Below are 18,070 nucleotides of genomic sequence, written 5' to 3'. Positions count from 1 at the left end.
TATTTTATGAATCTTATTTTATGTATCTTATTTTATGGAAGCAACTTTAAATATATCGAGAACTTTTATTTCATGAAACTACATAGATGTCTTGTACGTACATCTGAAAGTTTGAAACTGACATAGAGAGATGCAATAGTTCGCACACATACATAGACGAATCACCCTATGCGACGACGACCAGCTGGCCTTGCCCGACGACCGGAGGGTGACAATCGTTCAGGGGGTCTGTGTTCACGAAGACCACGACCGTACTGTCCCTCGTGTTCGTGTGTCTGCGACTCATGCATAGGTGGTGGAGTCTGAAATCCATATTGAGATGATGATTCTAAATTGTAGGTGAATGGCTGTGACTAAGAATTGATATAAGATGGACCAATAACGTCCTGCCCGAAAAAATCATTTATCATTCGTGGGAACGTGCATTGAGTATCATGGTTTTCTGTGAGTATTTCTTTCTGTACGCCACGCTGGGTATGTTCATCTCCCCATGATGGATCATCGGTAATATATGAACATAGTCGACCTATTATCACATGAACACAAATATGAACAGAGTCTCATACCTTGATCTTCAACTTAGTAGTTCATATCGCATGACAAAATAGTTCCACAAAAGTGATAATACACTCCCTAAGACAAAAGATAAACACATACTTAGAAACTAATCGAACAAAATATAACATCATGCATGCAAACACGACCAACAGAAATGTAAAGCTCTTACCTTGATCTAACTTTTTTTCAACTACAACGCCTTCAAAATAGTTCCACGAAAGTGGTAATACACTCCCTAAGACAGAAGAAAGAACATACTTAGAAACTAATCAAACAAAATAAAACATCATGCATGCAAACAAGACCAAAAGAAATGGAAAGCTCTTACCTTGATCTATCTTTTCTTCAACTGCAACGTCTTTAAAATCTAACTTTAAACCATCCAAAATCGCAACTTAAACCTTCATATGGACTAGTTCTCGAGAAGAGAGTGAGAAAGAGAAAGAGAAGAGGGTGACAAAGAAGGCAACGGCAGGAGAAGAGAGTGAGAGAGGAGGCAGTGACACAGTTCGTTTATAAAGAAAAGTTTCACACTGTTTCGTCGGTGAAGAGCGGGAAAAATGTGCTACTGTTTCGTCGGCGGAGACTGTCTCAGCGTAGGAATCAACGAGCCTCGAAATCAGCGCAGTCAGTGGAATTCAGCGCAGTCAGTGCCAATCAGCGCGGCAACAGTACGCGCCGCTTCGTCCCGAGGCGGCATGTCCCACCTGGCCGCCATATGCCGAGGCGGCAGGGCCCTCCTCTCATTCCCGTTACGTTGCCGCGACGCGGGAACGGAATCTCGCATGCGCCGCCTGCGCTCGTGGCGGCAGGCCCCAGCCGCCTCGGGCGGTGGCGGCAAGTGCCACGTGCCGCCTGGTGCACCTGCCGCCACGGAGGGGTGGAGGTCCTTTCCTTTTTTGCGTTCGAGCTGGTCTTTTCTGGCAATCACGTTCGACAGGGGTCCTTTTGGACAAATATTCGAAAATGACAAGTTTCATGAATTTTTGACTTCACTACCATTTTTATTTTTTTGAAATTACTCCGTAAAAAGAATGTACTGTCATCTACCTTTTTGTCAACATCGGTGATACCTATTCTGGTAATGGTCGCGCTGCTTTTATTTCTAGGGCCATTGATATTTGGCTCTTTCACCGCATTAGAAATCACTTTTGTGATTTTTTTTCCCCAAAATCCCCAATGTACGGAGCTCTTACAATTTTGGGGACACATATGGCACTCTGCGGCTGCTGCCCCACTCTTCAGCCCCATCGAGGGCTGCGCGCCCCACCCCGACGGTGTGGTGATGGCGTGCCGCCCCTCTTGCGCTCGCTGGTGTATAGTTCTATCGTGGCGTCGAACACCACCATTGGATGTCGTCCCGATGCTGACAAGACCCGGATCTGACCAGACGACGAGCACCTTAACTACCAGGCGCCATATGCTTGGATCTGGTCGTTTCAGCAGTACCAAAAAAATCAGTAGTTTTCTCTCACTCACTTTCAGACTCTAAATGCTCATATTCTTTACAACAAGTAGTATCTACAGGTTTCGCGTATTCTTATGTTTATGTTTACCCATATAAAGTTTGCCTAGTTAATCAACAGTTTGTAATGTTGAAATTAAATCAGAAGATCCTTTATCATCATTAGATTTGGCATCAAGTTTTCATTAACATCTAACACAATATTATCTTCAATATTTTATCAAAAAGGGTTTCCCCGCTTTGTATACAAAGCAACCAACACCGTACATGGATCATTGCTGGGCTGAACAGCACATCAAGCCCAAAAAATAAAAAATAAACAAATGCCAACATCGTTAACTCACAAAGAGCGGAAGATTCGCCACTACTGCGCCTTCCGGAGACAAATCCCCACAGTCCGAGGCTCCGATCCGCCAGCACGGTTGCGCCACTATCCATGCAGTCTCACTGCGAACACCAACCCGAGTCCAAAGAGACCGGAGAGCTGCGCCAAACGATGAAGCAGCAACACCGAATCCGAGCGGGAGGAGATCCACCGCCACCGCCGACGTGCGGGAGGCCCGCGCCTCCGGCACCGCCGCGGTCACCAACCGGACATGGCAGCAGGGCATACCAGGCAACCCCTGGCCTAGCCGGGCCCGAATCAGGCCCGCTAAGCCCTGTCGGACATGCTGCAGTGGGCTGGGAACGGCGCCGTCAGCACCCAACCGCCCGTCGCTGCTCCCCCGTCTCCCGGAAGCTCCGCCGCAGACCCGCTCCGCCGTTGGCCAGCCCAGGCCCAGATGGGCCCCACAGGGCCTAGATCTGGGCTGGGCGGCCGCCGCTAGATCTCGCCGCAGTGTCACCCTGCCGCCAACAACGCCGTCGCCGCCGAGCCGTCCACCCACGCCACGTCGGGGAGCCCCGTCGCCACCTGGAACGCCGCCGCCTAGGAGCACCCCCTCTTGCAGCTCCGCCCCGCGTCGGAGAGCCATCGGGAGGGGAGGGGCCGTGGGCCGCCGCCATCAGCGAACCCGGGGCCAGACCGGCCGCGGGTGCTAGCGACGATGGCAGAGAGGGGAGGAAGAGAGCGGGGCTGGAGGAAGGAGGAGGTTGGCCGCGGCCGGTCGCCCGCCGGGGCGACGCGGTCGCGGGAGCGGCGCCAATGATATTTTAAACTTTGAGTGTGTGCAGTCCTCCCTCCGGGCAAGACGGATGCAGCAACGCTGGACGTTGCTGTTGCAATAGCTATTTTACCCTTTACCGTTGGATGTAAAGTGTACGGGCTAGATTACCGTTATCATGTATTCCATCCGTCCCAAAATAAGTGACTCAATTTTATACTAAAGTTAGTATAAAATTAAGTTATTTTTGAATCACTTATTTCATGATGGAGGGAGTATCACTTTTGTGTGGTTGCATCTTTTCTCAAGTCCCCACCAGTTCTTTGAGAGGCGGTGCTCTCCTCTGTCATGTCCCCTCCTATTCTCCTGTTGGGCACATGCCCCTGTTCCAAACTCCCTGAGTTAGGGCTAGACTAAAAGGGGTCTCCTCTCTTCGTGCTGATGACGGCATGGCCGCAAGTTCTAGTCGAGAAGAAGGAATGGCCATGAGATCTGCATCGGCATCCTTCAGGACTTCTCATAAGTGGTTTAAGAGGACTTATGTCCAGTATCATTGAGATACGCATACATAGGTGACATGCGATTTGGTTTCACCTTGTTATTCAATACCAAAACAGTCTTTCTAAGTCTGAGTCGACCGAGTCTTTGTTAAGTCTCAGTCGATGATATATCCGTAAGATCTTACATTAAGATCCGTGCATTTTTTATTTTTTATTATTTTTTCTGTTTTGTATGTAATGTCATTTGACTCTGAGACTTTATTAAATCTCAGTCGACTGAGACCTGAGCATACCCGTACCAAAAATAGGACCCTCTGTTCGTGATTATGCCCTGTCCATTAGGATCTAGGTTTCCATAACTTTTTTTTCCTGCTACTACCTGCATTTCTGTTATTTTCATTTGGTATAGTTGATGGAGCTTCATAGTTTTATTGAGAAAATGTGCTTGATCTAGCAACCTCCGAGGACTTGTAATTGACATTAGGTTGTAATTCATGAATTGTCCAGGCATATGCAGATGATTAGTTATTTATTTAGATGTGTCTCTTTCTATTGAGACTCGAAAGTATAAGGCTGTGGGGTAAAATGTTTAGCTATAGATTCGGACAACAAACTGCAGGTAGGAGTGGGCATAAGTGGGACTAACTAAGTCCATCCCACTTAATCATCTTAGTGAGACTCCATTGGATAACAGTAAAATTAGGTGGGTTGTCCTATTTAACCCGTCGGAAACCCACTACACCAGTGCAAACATGCTGTTGCTGACCATGCACATACATACTATGCCCGTCCCAAACCCATCAGCAGGCAACAACTACGAGTCTGGTATGATCTTATTTCCTCTACGAAGGCAGGCGTCGAGCCTCTCTGCACTGTGGTTGTGCCCGTGGCTGTGCGGCGACAGGGCTCGCCTCGTCTAGAGCGTGAGGACGCTTTCAAGTACGTCAGTGGCTGCTTTGCCACGGTCCGGCGCCCTGCCCACGGCTACAACATTCCGACTGGTGCTCTGGCTGAGATGATCCATCGACGCCGGTTCAGGAGGCGTCGCGTATCATCAGCAGGGAGCCTCACACGGGGGCCCAAATGTCAATGCCAGGGAATTGCTCGCCGTCGTCGGCAGTGGCTCAACTTGGCTGTTTACATCGGAGAGTGAGGTCGGTTTGCGCAGTGTTGTGTCGTGTCTTCATGGAACATGGTGTCGCCAAGGAAGACGACGACCTTGCCGCCGTCAATGACAGGATCTCAACTTTACCTTGCCCGATGAACACTTGCGCTACGCCATGAACTCCTCCTTGACCACCTCGAGCGCAGCCACTTGCTGAACTTCAGCTCCGTCCCATCCGCTCACCCAAGATGGCGAGCTCCCTCCTCGACAAAGGTTGTTATACATCTGTTTAGTGGAATCCCACTTATTTAATTTCCAACTAATCTACTTAAGTTTTAATGGATTGTTAGTTATCGCCCAGTCCCACCTGCAGCCTGAAGAACCATCATATGGAGGTAGCAATAACAGAATATAAGCTTACACTTAATGTTTTAAATAGCGGGCTACGGCAAATAGCGACGAGCCTCCGCTATAGCGGGCTATAGCGGCGTATTTGTACATGATACCATTTAACGGCACCCTGCTGAAAAGGCTATAGCCAGGCTATAGCGGGGCTATTTAAAACTATGCTTACACTGCGGGAATCTCATCATAGAAGCATGCATCATCTACTCCCTCCGTTTCTAAATATAAGTCTTTTTAAAAGTTGCACTAGAAGACTACATACAGATGTATATAGACACATTTTAAAGTATAGTTTTATTCATTTGCTTTGTATGTAGTCTATTAATAAAAACTCTAAATGACTTATATTTAGGAACTGAGGGAGTAGCATTAATGCATGCGGAGCAAATACCTTATGTGGTGAGAATAGGGGGCATGAATTTGGATTTGGTTCCGAGCACCGGAGCCTCGGCTGTGTCGGGGAAGCACTTGGACCCAGGCAGTTCCGTGACGGTGCCGTCCTTGGCCACCGCAACTGGGTAGGTGAGAAGGTGTCCAGGGAGGTCGTCCTTCAGCTCATCGCTCGCATAGAGATCCCAGTACTTGTCAGCCATCTTGTTCACCCTCTGGACGCACCCCAGGTTCCCCGGGTTGAGGAAATCGTCGTGCAGCATGCCCAGGTGCTCGTACCACAACGACATCCGAAAGCCATGGACCTGCCCTCTGGCAACCTGGCCTTTGTTGGCGTTGAGGTGGTGAGGCTGGAATGCGCCCATGGCGATCTCCGAGTCCCTGCCCCCGTCCATCGACCGCTGGTTGATGTTGGCAGAGCCGACCATGATGTACTCGTCGTCCACTGGAAATCAAACAGAATACAGTAACATGTTAGGCAATTTTTTACTTGGAAGTGCCTATATATAGATGTGCAAGAATTTTCTGCAACATGCATGGTGGAGCTAGTGGGCATATATATATATATATATATATATATATATATACCTAGGCTACGTACCTATCATCATCTTAGAGTGCACATAGATCATGAACCGCCGAGCGTTCTGCGCCATTTCATAGGGAGACCCAGCCCAGGCAATGGACGATCAGCGGGTTCATACTCTCCGCTCCTCTTCACCTCCCTGTTCCCTAAGCAAAAGAAGGCGAGGTAATCCTTGGGGTTTGCATCAATCGTCCCCTTGGCCTCCAGCCCGATGGCGATGTCATAGTACATCATGTCCATGGTCCTTCTCTGCCAATCTAGTATTGCCTGCATAGATCCATGTTCAGGAACACCTTCCGGCCACATGGGCACCACGACATAGACCACGAAGCGTTCACCGGCCTCAATCTTGCTCACGATCTTGAGCGAAAGCTCTCTGGGAATCAGATGCAGCGCCTCGATTTCTTCCGGCCTTATGCCGTCGGCTTTCCACGCGAATGAACTGCCTAGGAAGTACTGGTTCTCGATGTAGATGAAGTGCTTCGCGCGGCGTATCGCGTGGATGTAGGCGTCCTGGATGCTCCTGTCAATGGTGTTGTTCTTGCCGCTGACGATGCCTGATCGAGCGGCTTCCTCGGGTGCGCTAGGAAAGCCGAAGCTCGCACCGCCGTCGATGGACCGGAACACCTGCACCTTCCACGCCTCCTGGTCGTCGGGGAACGTCACGGCCGATGGCGGCATGATCAAGTTCTCCAACGCTACCAGATCGACGAGGAGATCATGGTCACCGCGTTGCTTCCTCCATCGCTGCTCGAAGTTGTAGAGAATGTCCCACGCGGCCGGACCTTCGATCTTGGCATGGATGTCGTGCCATGGCTGCCTCGGCCCGCCCTTGTCGACGGACGCGTCGGCGATGCTGCCTTGGTGGAAGTCCTTGTGGTGCGCCGTGTCCAGCGTCCTGAACAGGGAGTGGAACTGCGTGTCGTAGCGCCCGTCGCAGAGGTCGAGGCCGCTGACGAAGCTGACTATGCGGCGGCGGCTGGAGCTGCCCCTCACCGGCATGTCGTGGTCGACCGCGATGATCTTCTGGTGGTGGCTGATCGTGTAGGCGGTCTCCAAGCCCATGACGGCGCTTCTGCCGGCGTCGGGGTTCCGCGGGCAGAGGACGCACTGCACGTCGCTGCCGCGGAAGTAGTTCGCCGTCTCGGCGTCGTGCGTGTCCATGTACCCCCACGTCATGCCGAGGGACTCGACGGAGGTGCGGTCGTCCCAGACCAGCATGAGCACGCGCACGCCCTCGCTGGCCTTGCGCTTGAGGAGCTCGCCGAGGGTGGCGTCGCCGCCGGGGCGAGGCCGGTCGCCGTCCCGTATCAGCGTGATCTCGGTGTACACCGACCAGACGGTGATGTACACCAGGTGGCGCGCGTCGGTGATGGCGTCGAACACGTCCTCCCAGCACCGTCCCTGCTTGTAGCTCCGGCCGCCGGAGAGCGGGATCCCGGGCGCGAACGCGTCCGGGGTGTGCGCGTCCTGGTACAGGGTCACCCTGCACCCCGGCCGCCGGGAGAAAAACGTGTAGGGCACCCCGGGATTCCCCGCGCTGCCGACGCCGGCGCCCCACTCACGACGGCTTGAGGTGACGCCGCAGAACCTGAGCCGCACCTGAATCGTGGGCCCGTGGGCGAGCTTCTGCTTGGTCGCGTCGAGGATGTCATTACCGTCGGCGTCGAGCAGCTCCCGGACAGGGAGATAAGCGCGGCCGATGAGGGTGGCGCCGATGGGCTGCGCGGCCTTGACGGTGAAGACGACGTCGGCGGCGAAGTGCGCGCAGTAGATGTGGAAGTCCTCGTACCAGCGCGGGTTCACCGGGTCGCCGGCGAGGACCCGCGTGCGGCCCACGCGCGCCCTGCCGATGTCGATGGTCGCGTACAGCCGCGTCGAACCCTTGCCCCGCCCGATGGTCTCCTCGAACCCTTCCACCAACTGCAATCAGACGACAAGGTTCTTATCTACAAATTTCACGAAACATCAGATCTCCTTTCCATCTTTTCTTTCGTTCCTCTCAGGTCCACCAATGGGGCCATGCGCGTGCTGAAAGCGCGCTCACCCCCTGTCCACGCCATCGGCCATAGTTCGCCGGCAAGGCCGCCCTTCGTTGTTGTCCTTCCTTCCTCCTCTTTTCTTCTCCACCCTTTCCTAACCAGACCGAGCCAGCCGTCCACCGCGACACACTCACACGCCTAGTATTAGGATTACTAGTCTAGTCATGTTGCAGAAGTTAATTATGTTGTTTCTTTAGGATTAAGAAAAAGAGCCAAACCGAGTCCTAGTAGTATTAGGATTCCTAGTCGTAGTCTATTTCTATAGTCCCTTGTGGACGTGTATAAAAGACACCCTAAAGGTGTTGATTATAACACCAGAAAAACGAAAAGCAATACAAAGCAAAGGCACGACACGAGCCTTTAGCTATACGCACCACCAAAATCAGTTTCCGTTCCTCTCGTACTCCTAGTTACGCGGCCGTCGTCAAGAGAGTTAAGGGTTCCGCCGAGTTTAATCCGATACACAGCAAGCTAGCTCAGGTTGCTTATACGTACGCGAGTGCTATTGCTAATCCATCCAGCAGCTTGTCTGCTTGGTTGCTATATAGCTAGCTTGCACGTACGTGTAAGGGAGCTTTGATCTAGCGATCCAAAGCCAATAATTGGTATCTAGAGCCTCGACGATCTACGATGACGGACAGCGATGCTGAGTCGGTCAAGTCCGGCAAGGACGGTGCCAAGGCGAACAAGAACGGTGACAAGGTGAAGAAGGGCGGCAAGTCAGCAACCAGTGGTGGAGGAACGGGCGGCGCCAACGTCCAGGCGCATCGCAACATCCCCATCCAGTACCCGATGCTCACCGACGCCAACTATGGCGTGTGGGTGGTGAAGATGAAGATTATTCTCCGAACCCTTCGAGTGTGGCAGGCAATCACGGACGACGACGTCGATGACGAGTCCGAGGAAGGTGCCATGGCCGCCATAGCCCAGTCTGTGTCGGATTCCGTGATGATGACATTGGCGGAGTTCGAGACGGCAAGAGAGGCGTGGAACGCACTCAAGGAGATGAGGATCGGAGAAGATCGCGTCACCAAGGCTCGGGCACAAGTGCTGAAGCGCCAATTTCACAAGTTGCAGATGGAGGAAACTGAATCGGTGAACGACTACGCCATGCGTCTTACTACTCTGGTGGGAGAGATCCGCGCACTTGGTTCAAAGCTCGAGGAAACCGAGATCATGGAGACGTTTTTCAGTTCAGTGACTGATAAATTTACGTACATCATCGGCACGCTCGAGCAGCTTTACGACATCGACGACATGACCATAACGGAGGCGATCGGACGCTTGCGGACATGGGAAGAAAATGCTCGTGGCTGTCGGAAAGGCAAAGGAGGAGGTAGTGACCAACTCATGTACTCGCGCGCAGATTGGGAGGCCCCAAGTAGCAAAGGAAGGCGTGATGGTGGCGAAGGCTTAAGCAACGTGAAGCGCGACGGACAAACCGGAAAAGGCAAAGGAAAAGGCAAGCCACATGATCGTGGTAAGGCGGACCAATCTAAAGGGCGGAAGCCACGGAGCTTGGATTTATCCGATGTTAAGTGCTATAACTGCAACGAGATGGGTCACTTTGCAAAGGATTGTCCGAAGCCTAACAAGCGGGAGATCAAGGCAAATTTGGCAAAGCAGGAAGACGAAGGTCCAGGTCTTCTGATGACCAAAGTATGTGATCTGGCTGAAACGGTGGTTGTGAAACCAACCCGGAAGGTGCTACTTCATGAGAAGAATGTGACACCTAAGTTATCCGGGGATCACAATGTGTCGTGGTATCTCGACACGGGTGCGAGTAACCACATGACGGGATGCAAGGAGAAATTTCTCGAGCTGGAATATGATGTTCAAGGCTCGGTCAAGTTCGGTGATGGTTCAGCTGTGGAGATTTGCGGGCAAGGATCTGTCCTCTTCGAGGGTCTCACAGGCGAACATCGCATACTCACCGGAGTGTACTACATCCCACGGCTTCGCAACAACATTATCTCTATTGGGAAGCTTGACGAGAATGGATGCAAGGTGAATATCGAGAACGGAGTGATGACGATCTTCGACAACCTCCGAAACGTGCTAGCTCGTGTTAATCGCACACGGAATAGGCTCTATATCCTCAACCTTGATCAATCTCAACCGGAGTGTTGGCTCGCCAAGAGTGATGATGATTCGTGGTTATGGCATGCTAGATTTGGACACGTTAACTTCTACGCCTTGAAGAAGATGTCAAAGATGGAGATGGTATCCGGGATGCCATTTATCGACCATGTTGATCGAGTATGTGACGGGTGCTTGGTTGGAAAACAACACCGCAGGCCGTTCCCTGCTCTGTCTACCTATCGTGCAAGTGATGCACTCGAGCTGCTCCATGGTGATCTATGTGGCCCTATCACCCCAGCAACTCACGCGGGAAAGAAGTATTTCTTCCTCGTGGTAGACGACTACTCGAGATATATGTGGGTCGTTCTCCTACGATCTAAAGATGAGGCGTTTGAAGCGTTCAAGAAGCTGAAGGCTGCAACGGAGATGGAACACAAGTTGAAGGTTCGCGCTCTACGGACAGATCGCGGCGGAGAATTTACGTCGAACGAATTCAACGATTACTGCGAGAAGATAGGCATAAAAAGGTTCCTCACGGCACCTTACACGCTGCAGCAGAACGGGGTCTTTGAAAGGCGCAATCGAACCGTCGTTGACATGGCAAGGAGTTTACTCAAGAGCAAGAACCTGCCGGGGACTTTTTGGGGAGAAGCTGTTTCGACGGCGGTCTATCTTCTCAACCGGGCTCCAACGAAGGCGGTGGTCAGGAAGACTCCGGATGAAGCAATTTACGGACGTAAGCCGAATGTGTCTCATCTACGGACGTTCGGGTGCATGGCACATGAGAAGACGGCGGAGCCGCATCTCTCAAAGCTTGCCGATCGTAGCACCAAGATGGTGTTCATCGGATACGAGAGGAGTTCCGGCACCAAGGCATACCGCTTCAACGATCCACAAACCAAGCGTCTACGGATTTCACGTGACGTCGTGTTTGAAGAAAACCAAGCGTGGAATTGGAGCGCTGCACCCGACGATGCTCCAAACGGTAACATATTCACGGTTGAATTTCCAACTGATGATGATGCAGGGGAGGATGTCCAGGTGGTTGGCAAGACGCCCAACCAAGGTGACCACAATGGTAGTGATCATCATGGTGCCGACACCGTCGACGACGTGCATAGGTCGCAAGGAGATAGCGACAACGAAGCGCACGGCACGGGTGGAGATCTCGACGACAACATCGACAACGAGGCGCATAGTGACGATGACAATCAAGATGATGATCATGATCACGACGACTACACCGACGACGCGGATGTCGATGACACGCCCGAGACTCAGCCATCTTCCTCAAGTGCATCAACATCGACACAATTTGTGTCACCTCCTTCGCAAGCCACAACGGATTCCTCAGGGCCTCGTCGCTACAAGACCCTCAAGAAAGTCTACAAGTACACAAAGCCAGATACGCTCGAGTACTCCGGACTATGTCTGTTCGGAGTTGAGGAGCCGGCGAACTTCGTAGAGGCGAGCAAAAGCCGTAGTTGGACGCACGCCATGGATGAGGAGATGAAGGCGATTGAGAGCAATGGCACGTGGACTTTGGTAACCCGTCATCTAAACCAAAAGGCGATAGGTTTGAAGTGGGTTTACAAGTTAAAGAAGGACACACAGGGTGCCATTGTGAAGTACAAGGCAAGACTCGTTGGAAAGGGCAACGTACAACGTCAAGGAGTTGACTATGATGAGGTGTTTGCACCGGTTGCTCGAATCGAGACGGTGAGAGTGCTCCTAGCTTTGGCAGAACAAGAGGATTGGAAGGTTCATCATATGGATGTTAAATCCGCTTTCCTCAACGGCGATCTCACAGAAGAAGTGTACGTGGAACAACCCCTCGGCTACGAGAAGAAAGGCAAAGAAGGGAAAGTTTACAAGCTCAAGAAGGCACTTTACGGGTTGAAGCAAGCGCCAAGAGCTTGGAACTCAAAGTTAGACCGAAGTCTGGTCTCGCTCGGGTTCAAGAGATGTCCCCTCGAGCACGCAGTCTATACAAATAACTCCAAAGGCTCAAACCTGCTAGTTGGAGTTTATGTCGACGATCTGATTATCACCGGAGATAGCGTACAAGAAATTGAACGTTTCAAGGCGCAAGTGAAGAACAAGCTTAGCATGAGCGATCTGGGATTACTCAGCTATTACTTGGGCATCGAAGTGAAGCAAAGCTCCGGAGAGATTTTTCTATATCAATCGGCTTACGCGGTCAAGTTATTGGACAAGTGTGGCATGTCAGATTGCTACGCGACCCAAGTTTCAATGGACCAACGTCACAAGTTGAGCAAGCGTAGCTCAAATCCGCCGGTGGACACCACAATGTATCGAAGCGTTGTGGGCAGCCTGAGATATTTGGTGCAAACCCAACCTGACTTGGCGTATTCAATCGGGATCGTGAGTCATTTCATGGAGAATCCGACAACCGAACACATGAGCGCGGTCAATCAAATTCTACGCTATGTGAAAGGCACAATTAATCTTGGCTGCACGTACAGAAAGGGAAAGGAAGGATTGATCCTTCGTGGATATTCAGATAGCGACATGGCAGGTGATGTTGATGACCGAAAGAGCACAACGGGCATGGTTTTCTACCTTGGCCCGAATCCGATTAGCTGGAATTCTCAAAAGCAAAAGGTGGTGGCACTGTCTTCATGCGAGGTAGAATACATAGCGGCAAGCACGGCGGCTTGTCAAGCAGTGTGGCTGAGAAGACTTCTAGCTATTCTTGCAAAGCGGGAGGTGCAGAAGGTGTCATTGAAGATTGACAACCAAGCTGCAATCTCATTGTGCAAAAATCCGGTTCATCACAAAAGGAGCAAGCACATAGATTCCCGGTTCCACCACATCCGGGAGTGCATTGAAGAAGAGTTGATCGAGGTTCAACATGTGAACACGCAATTCCAACTTGCCGATATTTTCACCAAGTCCCTCGGTCGACAGAAGTTCATCGAGATGAGGAGGAAAGTCGGAGTGCAAGAAGTGAAGTCAAGCAACAAGATTAAGGAGGTGAATGTAGAAGTTAATCATGTTGTTTCTTTAGGATTAGGAAAGAAAGCCAAACCGAGTCCTAGTAGTATTAGGATTCCTAGTCCTAGTCTATTTCTATAGTCCCTTATGGACGTGTACAAAAGACACCCTAGGGGTGTTGATTGTAACACCAGAAAAACGAAAAGCAATACAAAGCAAAGGCACGACACGAGCCTTTAGCCATCAAATCCATCGATCAGTTTTATATGTGTCGCTAGTTACGCAAGTTCCGTCAAGTAGCCGGCCGAAGCAAGAATCGCGTAGGCATGCCTGTACAGCTGCATACGCACGTTCAAAAGCCAACATCCGTGCTTGCCACCGGCCTGCGCTGGCAGCCTTCGTCCGCTGCTACTCCCTCACTCGCGATGATTTTTTTTCTTCCAACATCATCTTTCTTGCAAGAAATAGTCTGCAACATCACTAATGTTGCAAAACTTTTCATCCGTCGATATATACCTTTGTTTGAAAAAAAATCTGCAACAATATCTTTGTTGCAAAAATAAATAATCCGCAACACAACTTGTGTTGCAAAAAATTCTGCAACACAACCTTTGTTGCATAAAAATTCTGCAACACAATATTTGTTATAAATGTTTCTGCCACATAGCAGTTGTTGCGGGAATCTGCAACACAATCTTTGTTTATAAATGTTTCCGCAACAAAGCAGTTGTTGCGGGAATTAATTAGTGGGGAAGGGGACAAGCGGGACATGGCAGGAGATCGATCGGACGCTTCCCGCGCATAGGTCCAATGGTCATCGAGGTGGCAGACATATAACAAACGTCCACCGATAGACACGTAGCAGTCCCGAAATTAAAGAAACATATTATCAAAGCACCGCAGCTCTCTAAACTATCCCTCCCCTCACTTGGTATAGCAGAAAAGAAAGGGACGAGAGTATGCCCACCATAACCATCTATCCAACAATATTAAGCAGGAATCAAGCAAGTTTGCACGACCGGAAACAAGAACCGACGCAAAACGGAACACTCTATCGAAGACTACAACATCAAGTATTCCAGCAAAAAGCCCAACTAGTTTTGCAGACCGTCAATCTTCCAAACGCATAACATCACACATTCACCCCTGAGACGAGTTGTAAACTTGTTTCTATTGCGAGCGGGCTGGTTGGATGTGACAAAGCCAATGTATGTTGTCCCCTCGAGCACCGTGAGGATCTAAGTGGCGTGAGGGTGTGTATGTGGTGGGTCCTAACCAAAGAGAGCATAATCGATACACGCAATAGAGATGCCGAGGGTGTTGAGTCCAGCAATCTGCATGTTGTTGATCAAAGTGACGTTGGATCCAACCTTGTTGGTCACACTAGGCTTGTCGAGGGCAGCTGCCTTGACGAATTCTTCAATCTTGACCTTCATCAGGATCTTGCAAAAGCTCAGTACTAGTGGCGGCGATGTCTTGGTAGCCATGTCCTTCTTGGGGTAATCGCGATGGCTCTCCCATCCTCCTAGCTGAGGGTGAAAACCCCCATCCACCCTAACAGACGCGGCGGTGGTAGCGTATTGTGTCATGATCTTCTTGGGGGCAACATCAGTGAGTGCAGTTGTCATGCAGTCGTGTAGCGTGTTCGGAATGGTATGGCGATCCAGTCGACCCTACCTCAACTTTGGTGACTGGTGGTATTGTTTGCACTATATTGTACGTGCGACAACGTCCTCCTTCCATCATCTCTGCTCACTGGTATGGTCAACTCTCCTTGGTTTAGGCAGAGGGTCTTCTCCGACAGTAGTTGGGTGCTCACGGTGTGCCGAAGTTTAGTGATTTCTTCTAGGTGGCGTGTGGTTGAATGTCATTAGTAGTCCTGGTTGATTCTTGAGGCGATCCAGCCTCTCATTTGTTTCCACTCGGTGGCATATTGGAGGCATTCCAATTGTGCACTTACGATGCTTGTTACCGTGTTTGGCTTGTTTTGTTGTGTTTTGTTTAATCATCTCGTATGATGATTTCCTCATGATAAAATGTTGTTTAGCCATTGAACTTTATTTATGAAGCGGGCAAAAGTAAGTGTCGTGATAAAATGCTTCTATGACAAGGTTGTTACAAAGAAACAACACAAATAATTATTACTTGTGTGTTGGTGTGTGTTGGGGGGGGGGGGGGTGGGGGAGGGGGGGTCGTAACTGTTTCGTTTGTATATTATGCATGCTTCTTGTATGTATGCTGGAGCAGATTTTTGGAACGTGGTCTGCAGTGTTCTCAGTTTTAAAACATAGTAAAAAACGTATTTCTTGCTCTCTACAAAGAAAAGAGAAAACAATGTGAAAGCGAGAGACAAGAACGACGACTCTAGGAAGCAAAGTTTGCGCATTCAACTTCCACATTTAAATCCCGAGCACAATCAGGCTCCAACTATAGCATGCTTCACATGTATTGCAGGATAATCCTATGTATTAAACCCTAGCATCAAACATATACTGAATTACCACATGATTATGTGTTTTTTACATTTTTAACCTAATCATCTATTGTTTCGGTGAAGAAAAAAGAACCCTGATTTTTTGTTTCTTTTGGCAAATACGACACATGAAAACCAAAATAGCATATGACACAATATCAGAGTGAAGAAAATAAATCATATTGTTGATTATTCAAAAGGTTGAAATACATTCACGGCTTACAGACACACCATCATGACATAGGCTTCATTTATTCTATAGATCAGGAAGCATGGCTAGAAGCTCAACCAAGTCCTTGGTTTATGCACTCATCTTCCGATGAAGTCAACCAATGTCTGACTTAATTGTGATTATTCTCCCAGAACTGAGCCTGAAGCCAGTCTATTGTATTCTTTTCCACCTGAAATGCTTTGGCAAGAACATCATCCGATATTGGTGGGTTTGACCCAAACACTGCATTGGCAATTGTGATAGCCCCTGGGTTCTGGCTGCTGAGTGCGGCAATTGCTACGGCGGGCTTGTGGGGGTTGGGGTTGAATTGGAAGTGAATGAGGCCCACTGGGAAGACAAACACATCACCTTTGTTGAGCACCTTCGAGAGGAACTTGTTTCTGTTGGGGGCGGGCAAGTTGGATGTGACAAAGCCAACATACAGTGTCCCCTCGAGGACCGTGAGGATCTCAGTGGCGCGAGGGTGCGTATGTGGCGGGTTCTGACCCAAGGGAGCATAGTCAATGCGCGCAATTGAGATGCCGAGGGTGTTGAGTCCAGCAATCTGCATGACGTTGATCAAGGTGACGTTGGATCCAACCTTGTTGGTCATCCTTGGCTTGTCGAGATTGGCTGCCTTGAAGAAGTCGTCTGCGTTAACTTCCATCGGGTTCTTGCAAACAAACCCATTGACACGCACTGGTGCATAGAGGAGATGCAACATGTAAGCTCAAATCCGAGAAAGTTGTTTCGATTTGCAAATAATTTTCAGAAATTCATGTCAACGTATGTATTCTGTGAAAACATGGGGAGAAACCAGACGATACCTGGTGAATGCATGTCGGCCACACAAAAGTCTTGGAGTGGGCTAGGATCGGAGGCAGTGGCCTGCCATGAGACCAATGCAAGAAGAGAAGCGAGGACAAGGAAGGAAGAGGAGGATGACATCTTATTGTTTCTCTCTCTTGTGTTCCTGTTTGTGGTTGTGTTGTGAGTGATGGTTCAGACATACCGGGGATGTATGTGTTTATATAAGCGCAGCGAGCAGCGCCTGGACTCTTGAGCAATAATAGATTTATTCAAGTGGAACCGACCAACCGATTGAACTGGTCTCTTGCTGCTAATTAAAATATTTGCATAAAGTTTACAGGTTCCCTTTTAAGACACGTTTAATTTTTATAGATATGTTATTAGCTTGCATTTCTGTGGTACTATCATATACTTGGTCATAGTCTGAACTGGTGGGCAGGAAAAGAGCAGTTAATGAAAGCCAAGTCATGCAGGGCAATCGTTTTCTTTGCAGAGGTTGCTATAGGATCGCGTGCAATCGAGCTTTTCAAACTATGAAATTGTGGATTTGCCACTAGATTATTTACCATGAAACCCGGCAGCATAAGACGACACAGTAGTTAGCGGATTGTGTCAACAGGGAAGAAATCAAGGCGCGTTGGTCCATGCATGAATCCACATAATACACCTGCTATTTTTAGCAGCCCCTGTTACCATGACGACATCAATCGTTTATTTTTATTTAGAAAAGGAGGATAACCCAGTCAATCAGACACTTACTTGGTCAGTTGTTGAGTACTTGTAGGAAGAAAGCAACGATGTTAGTGCTTAGTGGACGTTCCTAGCTAACCAAAAGGAAAGTGTGACCCGGGAGGAACATTTCATATGATCTTAATTAGTAAGAGTAGTTAGTTTCCTCCTTGCTACGATTCAATCATGACCAGTTCATTGCATTTTTAAATCTAAGAATCAGGCCTCAGCTGCTTATTTTTTAGAGTAAACAGTATTCATAAACTGATTAATTTCTTGGAGGTGTCCGTTTCAGTTTCATATATAAAAGACATTCATCATACGTTTTGTCCCTCTTTCGATCCCGCAGGATGAAGCAAAAAGGCATGTTCCAACTTCCAGCACCAGGGATGTAATTGACCCTAAAAATTATAAATTATTTGGTTGCAAGATGAGGCGGTAATTAATGGATTGTGTAAATGAGGAAGAAAGCATAGGTACGCCATTCCGTTCATGAACGCACATAATACACAACTTGGTCACAATTTTCTCAAAAGGGTTAATTACATTAATCCACGCATGCATAAACAATGAAAATAGAGAGCACAAACAATTCATGTGAATCTTAGTTTTTTTTTAAAGAAGGATTGCCTTCGGCCTCTGCATCAGAACGA

At 49.3% G+C, this 18,070-nt stretch overlaps 1 protein-coding gene and 1 pseudogene across 1 annotated transcript; both read right to left on the bottom strand.

Annotated features, from left to right (window-relative positions):
- Positions 1-4,202: 4,202 nt before the first annotated feature.
- On the bottom strand, positions 4,203-8,175 carry LOC123450945 (annotated as a pseudogene).
- Positions 8,176-15,831: 7,656 nt separating this feature from the next.
- LOC123450119 (germin-like protein 8-11) lies at positions 15,832-16,867 on the bottom strand. Its single transcript, XM_045127522.1, has 2 exons — positions 16,706-16,867; positions 15,832-16,577 (listed from the first exon to the last, which is right to left on the bottom strand). Exons 1-2 carry the CDS (start codon positions 16,824-16,826, stop codon positions 16,009-16,011), a joined length of 690 nt encoding a protein of 229 aa, XP_044983457.1. The 5' UTR covers positions 16,827-16,867; the 3' UTR covers positions 15,832-16,008.
- Between the last annotated feature and the right edge of the window lie 1,203 nt (positions 16,868-18,070).

The sequence above is a fragment of the Hordeum vulgare genome, chromosome 4H (genome assembly GCF_904849725.1).
Source record: "Hordeum vulgare subsp. vulgare chromosome 4H, MorexV3_pseudomolecules_assembly, whole genome shotgun sequence".
Classification (NCBI taxonomy): domain Eukaryota; kingdom Viridiplantae; phylum Streptophyta; class Magnoliopsida; order Poales; family Poaceae; genus Hordeum; species Hordeum vulgare.
The sequence above is the reverse complement of the archived record's forward strand: the minus strand, read 5'-3'. Positions and strand labels throughout refer to the sequence as shown.

Coding starts and splice junctions, on each gene's coding strand:
- LOC123450119 (XM_045127522.1), bottom strand. CDS start 16,826: ATGTCATCCTCCTCTTCCTTCCTTGTCCTCGCTTCTCTTCTTGCATTG. Junction 16,578..16,705: donor GGCCGACATGCATTCACCAG/GTATCGTCTGGT, acceptor TCTATGCACCAG/TGCGTGTCAATGGGTTTGTT.